At 46.8% G+C, this 11631-nt stretch overlaps 1 protein-coding gene across 4 annotated transcripts in view; it reads right to left on the minus strand.

Annotated features, from left to right (window-relative positions):
- PARG (poly(ADP-ribose) glycohydrolase) overlaps positions 1-11618 on the minus strand; it is a 94750-nt gene extending 83132 nt beyond the window's left edge. Inside the window, exons 1-4 of one of the 4 annotated variants that reach the window (XM_066600421.1) lie at positions 9924-9990; positions 9207-9300; positions 7611-7768; positions 3786-4427 (exon numbers count right to left, since the gene is read on the minus strand). In XM_066600421.1, the coding sequence (XP_066456518.1) occupies positions 3786-4387 (602 nt within the window). In that variant the 5' untranslated portion in view covers positions 4388-4427; positions 7611-7768; positions 9207-9300; positions 9924-9990. Of the gene's footprint in view, positions 1-3785; positions 4428-7610; positions 7769-9206; positions 9301-9923; positions 9991-11284 lie in introns of those variants that run through there. The other 3 variants (XM_066600420.1, XM_066600423.1, XM_066600422.1) reach the window with 3 other exon arrangements.
- Positions 11619-11631: the final 13 nt, after the last annotated feature.

Consider the following 11631-nt stretch of genomic DNA (forward strand, 5'->3'; position numbering starts at 1 on the left):
CGCTTCTTTAGTCAAGTCTCGAGACCCCTGTTTTACGGTCATACATGAGAACCATCGTTTGTGCCTACACAAGTGTAATTGGGCCCTTATGTGTGTAGTTGTGTCTATCGCACATACTCATTTCTGGATGTTCTCTAATCAGAAAAACAGTGAAGACTATATAAGAGTAGGACTATGTGCACCTAGTGTGTCCGTTCATTCAGCTAGAATTCAAAGTGATATTCTTACAGACCCCCAAGGAAAGGACTCTCTACCCATTGTTTTTATTTCAAAATTCACTAACCTCCTCAAATAAAGATGTAACTAATTGAAACCCCAAAGTAAGAGAAAAAATAGCTTTAAACAGCACTGCATTACTGCATCTTTGTGACTTCCAGCCTGGCCCATGGCTCCAGACCCTCTTAGAACCCAAGATCTGTGTTCCAAGTAAAGCTGCTATTTACAGTTTTAATAAAGAACTAGTCGATAAGCATTAATTACCGCTTAATCTAACATAGGATTAATTAATGCTCATTGATTAGCTCTTTATTTACGCTGTTAATAGCTCGGTTTTAGTAGGAACAAGATTGTGTAATAACTTTTGAGATTTTCTGAAGAAAGAAGATTCAAGCATATAGGTAAATTTTCCAACCTGCACAGATAAGAGGCAGACCTGGGTGAGGAACGGTTGGCATAAAATGGCCACGCTGACCGCTAAACTCTCGATTGGCATCAATCACTGAAATGGGCTACAAACTTTTAATGTGCTGGTATTTCACTCCCTCTAGAGATTGTTCTCTATGTCAGTGTTCCCCAACTCCAGTCCTCAGGGACCACCAACAGGTCATGTTTTTAGGATGTCCTCAGTGTTGCACAGGTGATATAATTATTGTCAGTCCTCAGACATTGCCACAGGTGTTCTTACCATAGGATATCCTGAAAACATGACCTGTTGGTGGTCACTGAGGACTGGAGTTGGGGGCCCTTGCTCCATGTTCTCTGGTGTACCAGGTCTCTGTTTTTTAGGCTGTGGGGGGGGGGGGGGGGGAGGGCACCTTTTTACTTATTAGGTGGAATTGCCCTGGGCACCGTTGCTTCTGGATTCAAATTACTGTTTAGTACTCGTACCATCACAAATTTAAGCTTACGTCAGTCACCTTGAGAGGCGCTCCTCAGCAGGTGGATTCCCATTATATACATAAGCACCCATTTAGATGGCTCTCATTATGGTTTCCATCTGCCCGTATTGCTACTGCTTACTCCTGGAGGAAAACATTGTTCAGTATTGACTTTGCTAAAACCAAATTGCCTGGGATAATGGCCAATGAGATGTTGGCGGCTACTCTTACAGATCATGAGGCATTCTGATATCAATACTCCCTCAAGCCTAGATTCTGCCGGTAAATATTAGTCAGACTAATAGTGCCTCTTACACTCCCCCTATTTAATCTGTAGCCCGGTTTGTTTATGCTCTTGGGATGTATGTCTAGACGGTTCCCTCCCTATGTCTTCTGTTGATTGGCAACCTATTTAGTCCAAGCTATTCATACAGTTTTGGACAGGTCATTACTTCATGACCTTACTGCTCATAGTTTTGTAGGTCTTGTTTCAAAGAGAACTAAAAAATTTCATGTACACCAAAACTATAATGGCCTTACATTACTCTTGGCAGAACAGAGTTCAGTGTGTCCAGTAGGAGGGTTAAGGGGGTTTTCTGGGACTTCAATATTCATGACCGATCCTCAGTAGAGGTATCAAAATTAGATCCCGCTGCTCGGGAACTCTGCCAATCAGCTGCCTGCATTTCACTGCATACTAGGCACAGTGCCATCATTTTATAGATGCTGTGGCTGGTATAGCTGCTCAGTGCCAGTCACCTGAATGGGACATAGCTGTTTTGGGCCATGTGAATGATGAAGATGAAGACACAGGCCTGAGAAGAGGCCACGATGCTCATCCAAGAGCCACGGTCTCTTCAACCAGCTGAATGTCAGGGATGATGAACAGCCTAGCCCCACCGATCAGATAGTGATGATCTATCCTGAGGACAGGTCAACAATACCTTAGTCCTGGAAAACAACTTTAAGTCATTTCCCTCCTACTGTCTTGTCTGCTGAAAGGAAAGGGATCAGGAAGAACATAACAGCAGTACTGGCTGACACATTTGTACAAAACTATTTGCCTGTAGGATTTTTTCCTAGGAGGTCTTAAAAAAAAAAATAATAATAATTACGTCGCACTTGCATGCAATTTTTGTCATTGAAAACTATTGGAAGCACGTGCCATTTTTCCCGTGCACGAAAATCGCAAGTACATAGATGTGATATGATGCATTTAAGCAAAGATGCATCGCATTTGCATCCAGAATCGCAATTTTACAAGTACGATAATCGGTCAGATTTTCTCAAACAAATATCGCACTTGCCCATGTGAATGCTCCCTTAGGCCAGGTTCACGCGGCCGTAATCTCACACAAGTTTAGTGCACTGCGAGAAGCGCGAAAATGGATTCCATTCTTCTCAATGGAGTCATATACATGGGTGATGTTTTCCCTCACTGCATCGTGGTGAGGGGGGAATCATGGCATGTCCTATCTTTTTGTGTTCCACAGAATGCATCACCCATTGTTTTCAATGGGAAGGTAAAAACATATTGTGAGTGCTATGTGAGGTTTCTCATTGAAAGCAAGGGGTAACACCAATCCTCCAACGCTCCTGAAAGCCGCATCGAAGAATTGGCTCTTCACAGAAGTGTTAGGAGGTGATTTTGCCCCCAAAAAACAAAACATCTCGCATCGGCTGAAAACGCACATTGGTGAGCACAATAATCGGGCCGAGAAACTCGGCCTGATATCATGTTTGCCTGTGTGTAAGTAGCCTTAGGAGGACTGAACAGTGCAGAACTAGGCTCCGCTCTCCGACCTGTCCCCCCCTCCCTCCCTCTGTGGTATAGAGATGCATCCAAGAACAGGTTCCAACAGGTTCAACTTCCATGCAACAGGCTGCATGGAGGTTAAACATATTTTTGAATTCCCAGAAACCCCTTTAACCAAACGCTGAGCAGGCTTTTGTTATTTCCAATTTGACCAATTTTCACTTCTGGGCTGTTTCCATAAAGTCCGGGGTTATATTTATTTCAGTGAGCGATAATCTTCAAAAAAATCAAATAAATCTGCAGAAATATATTGTCAATTCCTTTCTGGAACCTCTCTATGCAACTGTTGCTCACGAATAACAAAACATCAACTCCCATTGTACAGAATATATGCCTACTATGAAGTGGAGAGGTGAAGCCCCTCTAGGAGCCAGCGAGGAGGGCTGCAGTAATTTGGACCCGGCGTCAACATGTATTAAAATGAGCAATCTTAGTGGTCACTTGCAGCTTCCCCAGCGATGATGGTGGATTGCCAGGGTATATAGAAGACACACCAGAGAGTGCCAAGACAGGATACTATATACCCATCAAAGAAATCAGAGATCTTGAAAATGATGAATTAAAAGTATCATGAAAAGTTGTCAATTTAAAAGAAAATACTGAAGGTTTAGAAATAGTTCTGGTCAGCATACTCTCCTGTGGATGATCCAAGTAGACCGAGACACCGATGGGAGTAACACGGTATTAAGGGACCTGTTGAGGGCTAACTATGTGCCTCTCAGGCAGTGCAGTCGGTTAAACCATCTTAAAAAGGAAACCACTGCAAATGTGAAGGATACCTCTAAAAACGCGGAGGCCCAAGTTTATACAATTAACATCACATGTACACACATTCACACAAGTCTTTAAGTAGGGAGAACAGTAGAATTTACCTTGTATCTTCAGACTTCTTTCCACCAGTAAGATGAGTAGCCATAGTTGCCAATCTGTGGCTTGCATTATTTTTTGACTTCTGTTCATGGCACGTAGAAGGATCGCTGCCTGCTGCACCCAACGGTTTAGCTGAAGAGCATTCAGTGCCCTCTCTACAGCCTCCTTGTTCCTTTTCTCCCGACGCATAGTTAGACTTCATATCTAGCTTTGGGAAATCTTTCTTTGATTCCATTCCAGCCAAATGATCATCATCGACTTCCATTTGCAACTCCGATTCGCTCTCCCTTTCTCCTGGACTTGAGACCTGCTCGTCTGCAAATAATTTTTGGTCTTCTAAGTAATCTTCTGGCTCTCCACCTGGACTCGTACAGATGGGAGGCGTGAGGCTGTTAGTCAGGGCATCGGTTGGGGATGTATTAGTTGTGGTGAAGTTATTTTCTTCATAACTGATCACATCATTGTCGTTTGATGAAGACTTCTGTGTATTGTCATCTTGTGGATTGTTCAAATTGTGATCTTTAGCCTGAGTTCCTGAAGAGGCCACTACCTCCAAATGGTTCCTGCTTTCTTCACAGACGTTGGTCTTTCCCTCGGAGCTCATCTTGACGACTATATGGCTGGGACTGTGTTTACTATGAAACCTGCATAACAATAAAAGTTTAGATAAACCCACCCATGCGGAGCACTGTGGGGGGCTTTCCCTACTTGTGAATTCTATCATACAGTGTTGTAACATATGAACAGCAAACAGACTTCCAACTAATATCCAACTGTTCATGCAAGTCTACGAAGCGAAGCTCATGGCACATCTACAAGATCATGGAGCATCAAGGACGACGATAGAAATAGATGGTATATCGAAAAACTCTACACTGTCGAAGCATTCAAGGAAGAAGCCCATGGATTACCAACATAGTAGCACCTATGTGATGTAACAGGTCATTTACCGGATGGCAAGTGCGATTAATGTAGTGGGTTGACGTACAGTATTATTACAGAGGACTGTTCATTCCTGTATAGTACGCACATTAAAAGTAGAGCAGGAAATATAATGGAGGAACTCTATTCTTACTTAAACAATCATAGAAGGATATAAAACCAGCTTGACTAGGAAAATTGTAAAATGTTGTTAAATGATCCGAAAATCTACATATCCAAAGCAAAATTTGTTATACATTTCAAACCATTATTGGATCCTACCCATAGCTAATGGAGAAGTCTGAGCTCTCTTTTGTATGCACCATAGTAAGAATATGTTCACATGGGACAGATATGCTGCAGATAACCCTCCACACGCAGTTCGGATATTAAATACAGAGCATTTCAATTTATGTTATGGACTTTTCACAGCGGACTCCCCCTCTGCAATGTATAGGATGAAATCCACGTGTAGAACGTGCAGGTGTTGTTGCCAAATGACAAAATCCACAAGTGAATATCCTCTGCGGAAACTCTGCTTCATGTGAGCATGGCCTTCCTTAAAGGGGTTTTCCCAATAAAAATCAGTGGTGGTAATGGTGGGACTAACCGAAGTTAAAAAAACAAAAACAAAGCACACTTACTTACCTTCCGCCGCTGCTCTGGTCTTCTGTTTATTTCAGTGGTTTTGGGGATTGTTTAACCATGTGACAGCTGCAGCCAGTAGGAGGCAGGATGGGGATAACAACAATGACATCCGGTAAACCACCCTCAGGGCTTCTACATTAGAAGTCCTCGTGACAAGCTTACGGGAAGTCACTGGGCCTTGTGGTTGGGTGACGACACCTGTCAAATGCTGTACATAAAAGAGAATACTTTTTTTTATATGGTTTTTGGCACAGAGGGCTCAAAACTATATAAAAAAAGTAACTTGGAATACCCCTCTAAACGTGTCGATTGTGCAGAATTTGTTTTTGAGATATCATCTAACAAAAAGTTCTATTGCTAAAAGAATGGATAGAACAAACTTAAATGAAACAGTTGCTTCTGAGGAGTCGGACTTCAACCTATTCATTCTAGATGACCCCACAACGAGGCAGAAGCCGCCGCTCGCTACAAGTAATATACTTCAGAAACTGATGTCCCAATACCTGGCCATACACTTTAGATAGCTGCCAACTGACCTATCCCCCCCGACCCCGGCTAGTCTGAGCGTATGTGTGTTCTCAGTAGGGAGAGGACGCTGCTACAAGACTCTCGCCGTAGCGCATATCTCTAAAAAACAAAAAGATTGGACATACGGAAATCCAGATGCTTTTCTCCCCCGATATCTGTTATCAAGGGAAGAGTCAAGACACCCCCATAAACATTAAGTGGTCGGCCGCTCCCGCCAACATTCATCTTATGTGTATGGCTGCCTCCAAGGGAACCTGTCAGTAGGCAGATGCCGTCTGAACCACGAACAGCATCTACTTGGCGCAGGCTCCTCCATTGCTGCAGTGTTTCAGAAAACACAGCGGCAGATTTATGAAACGGTCAGAGAAAAACTGTCTTTAATGGCCCCCAGCAACCAATCACAGAGCAGCTTACATTATACCAGAATCTAAAATAAGATCTGCGCTGTGATTGGTTCCTGGGGCAACCAAGACAGTTTTTCTTCTAGCGTGCGTTCACACGTTGTGGAAATGCTGCAGTTTTATTGCGGAATCTCCATAGCGGATCCACAGGTTGGGATTACAGTCCAGTTACAGCAGAAAATCTGCAGCGGGTTTTTCTCTCTACTTGTGGATTTGTGTAGTCAATGGAAGCTGTCTGACCCGCGGCCCGTCTGCAATCATCATTGCAGAAAAGTTGCAGCATCCGCGTCATCGCCTAGCGACGGCACAGCAAGATCTGTACTGCACGGGCCAGCCGCATTACGAAAGATTTTGGACAGGTACGCAGGGTCACGGGCCGGGGCACAGGGTCGGATGCGGAGTCCGACTCGTTCGTATGCACGCGGCCTTACCCAGCGGTTCTGGCTGCATCATTTTTTCACATCACATGTCTAATTACTAGAAATGTAGGATTTCAGAGGGAAGTCATATAAAACAACTTCTGGGGGTGCAACGACTACAGTGAAGAGTACAACGATTAGTGGTCTGCAACGCCACGTGGCTGCAAAAGAACATGTTACCATAAACGACAAAAACAGCTAAGGAAGTGTTGCTGCACCATTAATGAAATACGCGTTTACCCCGTAAAAAGGCCATTTAGTTGTGACTAGGGGTCGGCCATATCAGGGTGGTCTCACGTCTGCGCTGGATCCTCCGGTCGGACGTTCCGCTACGGATGCGGCTGGAAATACCAGGAGAAAAAGTGCTGCATGCAGAGCTAATTCTTCCGGTCAGAAGCCGGGCGGACGCCATCATAGCCAATCAAGCAGGATTTGTGTCCGAGATAGCAATACAATCTAACAAATACCAAGGCGTGATTCACACGGACGGATTTTTGTTCTGTGCTTCAAGAACGGCAGCAGATCTCAGCAGAGGAGACGAGGATACAATCCGAGTGTAGTAACCCCGTGTATCACAGTGCGGAAGTGCTGCATTATGGGAGCAGGAAAACAGGACGTCCCTGAGAACGGACCTGTCTTATGACGGGATCAGATGGTACTGAAGCACCCGCTGGTTGGCATGGAGTCCGTTCAGCTCACATCATGGAGTCCGTCATACTCCAGGACAAAATGGCACTTTGTTCGCTGCCATTTCATCCTGGAGTGTAACGCAAATCTGCAATGGAAGTTCCAAACAGAATCACCAATGCAGATGTGACCGGGCACTAACTGGTTAATGGAAGATGAAGCAGTGCAAATATAATGGCATCATTACCATACTCTATCTAGATGTAAAGAAGAATGCATGTACCTGTTCCCTGCTCACCGACCTCCACCGGGTCTACTGGCCAGATGCTTTCACTTTTACTGGGGAGTTTTGGGCAAGAGTTTTGCAAGTCATTCCTGAAGTCGCTGCCAGAAGGTTTCACTTCTCACCACGCAGGGTAAAGGTCACACTTCAGAAGCAAACTATGGACATTTAAAGGGACAGAAAGCCCCGATGGGCACTCAACAAGAGATATGTATTGATTCTTCTAAAATAAGCAAGGGCAAAAGCAGCTCGGCAGCGTCCTTTCGCACTGTTCTGCACATCTATACGCCCTATTAACCAGATTAAACGCCCTTATACACGGGCCGCTAATCGCACAAATTCTTGCAATCCGGCAAGAAGCTGATTAACTATGGTTCACGGTAAATGCTTCATTCGTCATTCCGTTTCTGCATGCGAATAACTGAACAGATCGGCCGTGTAAACAGGCAGTCGTTGACTTATGAATGACTGATGCCTACGGTGAATGGAGGTGGGTTCGAATGATCCCCGGCCACTCCCAATGTTCGTTCCTGTGTGAAAGCACAAGAACGTCTATTGCTGGGGCGACCTGTCAGGTATCTGTTGCCTGATAGATCACCCGTTTGAAAGCACCCTTAGGGCAGCTTCACACGGGCGATAAGATCGGGCAAGATTTGTGAGACGCACAAATATGAACCCCATTTTTTTAAATGGGGTCATACACATTAGGGATGTTTGCCCGCATGGCACCGCGATGTGATGTGGGTAACAAATCGCAATATGTTCTGTCTTATGCGGGCTCTCACATCGCTGTGCCCATTGTCTTCAGTGGGGCCGGTGGCAGCAGTGCGCCATGTGCACGCAATGCGAAATTTTCCCATTAAAAACAGTGGGAGAAACTCCGCAATCGTCCAGTGGTCAGACTTGAGGTCACATGATCCACTTGAGAAGGACTCCAAAAAGTTTCAGATAGAAAGAAATAACTAAACAAGGTAATCCTATCCAACTTCTACCTAATGGGGGGATAGTTACATAATGAATGGGGGAAAAAAAGTCACCGGAGTGGCCCTTTAATAAAGACACAAGCTGTCAGAAAGTACGTCAAGCGTCTTCATAATCTCCATGAACACGTGTGGCATCTTGAAAGAATTGATAGCAGCCAAGAGGTGTAAAGGTCATCTATCACGCGCTAGTCACAGATATCTGGCCACCAGAACCGTCCTCAACTTACAGTTGGGCAGCAGGTGGGCACAAGAGTGTATAACCAACAGTCCCAATATTTAAGGGAGAGGCTAATTACAAAGAAGAGCACAAAGTCTCCCTGGAGGGGACAGTGACGGGTGGCACACGGAGGGACCCCCATGGGACATAAGTCTGCAGTGTTCGAGGGGCGCTGGTTACTTCCTGCCAGCGGGTTCACTAAAGAAGAAACTTTTAACCCTGTATAAGTGAGAAGGACGGAAGGATCAGTGAGTGAGCCGACCGGGATTTAATGCCGGATACCCTGAACGATTTATCATTAGTGGTTGGATTGTTGTGTTCACACAGAGCGATCGCTCACTCCTACTCCTGTAGGCAATCGTTCCATGTAAAACATCGTTTACTGACTAGTGTTACCTTATTAATTTCTTCTTCTAACCGCCAAGGGATTTTCCAGCTGTAAGCTATAGAGGACGTATCCTGTGCGGCAGGCCCCCCACTGACCACCTATCTGGAGGACAAGAAAAAAAACAAAACACTTTTTTTTCCTAGCTTGGGAAAAACTATGGAAATTATACGCTTGCGCCAAACATTTTTTGAGGAGTTTTTTGGTCACCCCCCCCCCTACAGTTAAAAAAAAACCCAGTACCTACAGCATATGGAAATAATCAAAAAAAATAAAAACACCCGCAGTAAGAAAATGCCACAACCCCCCACCCCACAAAAAGCGTATTTCATAGGTCCCTACTGACGTACAGCTTAGGAAATGGTCATCCGGTACAGAGGCGGTAACTTCTCTGCCTCCTCAATGTTTAATATATGTACATACTTGAAGAGGCTTTCCCACCGCAGAACAGGCGGGAAGTATCTGACCGCTGAGGCCGCATGTTAGAACTGCCGTTTACTGAGAGCGAGGGTCTCCTGCTTCTGTCCACTGTGTGACCCCGGAGAGGGGCAGTAGTTAGGCGATGGCGCCGCTAAACCACTCAGCGTCTACAGAATTCTACGGATGTGGCGCCATATAAAGGCGTAGAGCGTCCGTGGATCTCGTATACAGACACCACTGGCCTCCATCAGGACCTCTCTGTGAACTCAGGTCAGTACAACGGACAGCAAATTACAGTCCCCGCTCACCTTTTAATTTCGGCCTGCCGCCGTCCTTTGTGTCCCAACCAAGAATGGAGGGTCCTCTGTTTAAAAACTGCAAGAGAAGAAAGTATGAGAAATATATCAGACGGCGGAGATGTAGTCACAGCACAACGCAGATCGCACGTGACTCTACAGGACGTCTAAACCGTAAATACGTTAGTCAGGTTAGTAACTGCGCGGAAAACTGCATCCAAGCCCGCGCCATTTGATGTCAATCCGCAGCAGACTTTACTCCTTCAATAGTAAGGCCGGTGTCACACAGACGGGGGCATGCGGGAGCCCATAGCCGAATCCGGCCAGCGTCCGCGCGTACCTGGTATGTCCAGTATTGTGGATGTCCGCAGCCAGTCACTGGTGATCATGCTGCGATTTATTTCCACGACTGTAAATCAGGGGTGTGTGTCCACGTGGTCGAACATGCGAATGTCCCATTATTTGGATGTGTGCGGATGGTTCGTGTGGGTGCCAATCGTGGATTCCACAATTCAAACCCGATCGTGTGAGCCCGGTCTAATGGGTGAAGTCAGCTGCGGCTCTGCATCGAAATCCGCATCAGACGGCGCACAATCGGACCCGGATCTGCACCAAAATGTGCTGCACGTGAATGTGGCCTAAAGCTCCTCCACATCAGGTTTCCAAAGCCCAGCCGTCGCATTCTCGCCGTGCGTTTCTGTGTCAGGAGGCGCACCGACACGCCGCAACGTGGAAAGCCTCCAGTTTACGGCCGGATTCACACAACCGTGTTCGCACCAGCAGAATTTATGCGCGCTATACACAGTGAATGGAACCCCTGCGACCCCACCGCACCCAGCCGCCCGCCGAGGTCGGACGCTAAAGAGGGGGAAGGGGAGAAACCCATCAGAGTGCGAAAAAAAAACGCAGAAACGTTCGGTAGATCCCCTGTCTTTCTGTGTAAACACTCCGGTCTCCACGCGGTTACACGCTCCCGCTAACTGTAATAGACTAATCCCCCCGGTATACATGGTGGTCACATACTGACTGGTGGAACTCAGGGAGCTCTGTACTCATCGTCAGACCTCTATGGAAGACCAAGCGGCCGGATAACCCGTAACACCACCTAGAAGTGGAAGGAAGTCCAATCAGGACTAAAGGAGGCTCTGACGCCCGGGCATTAGTGGGGGCCGCCAGCTGGGACCCTCCAGACTCGGGGGCAGTCACTGACTGCCAAGCCCCTCAGGTCAGGTAGGGGGCGCTGTGCGGATCTCCGGGAGGTTGGTTCTCATCTCACCGGTCATCATAGGGGTCTCTTGGGAGACAGAGCTGGAGGACCCCGTGTGTGCAGCTCTGGGGGGTCCTCACTAGTGACAGCACTGCAGTAGTAATACCTCTGTTCCCCACGGTGCTGCTGGGGCCCCGGCTCCCCGGGGGGCCCCTCTCTCTCTCGGAGCCCCCGGTCACTCCCTCTGCTTCCTCGGTCCGGTTCCGCTTCCTGCACGGTTCCTCCACCCCGGAGGCCGCACTCATCGCTCCGCGGACGCCTTCGGGGAACGTCTGCTCATCCTGAGCCCCGCCGACTCCCGACACACAAACAATCGGGAAGCTTTTTTTCTTCTCCGCTTCCTGATAATCTTGAACTTTAGCGATGCCCCCTAACCTCCGCGCAGACTCAGTGCAGCCAGCGCGCATGCGCACTCGGCGCCGTGGAGCCAATAGCTGTCACTGCTGAGAACCG

This window comes from Eleutherodactylus coqui, chromosome 4 (genome assembly GCF_035609145.1).
Source record: "Eleutherodactylus coqui strain aEleCoq1 chromosome 4, aEleCoq1.hap1, whole genome shotgun sequence".
Classification (NCBI taxonomy): Eukaryota; Metazoa; Chordata; class Amphibia; order Anura; family Eleutherodactylidae; genus Eleutherodactylus; species Eleutherodactylus coqui.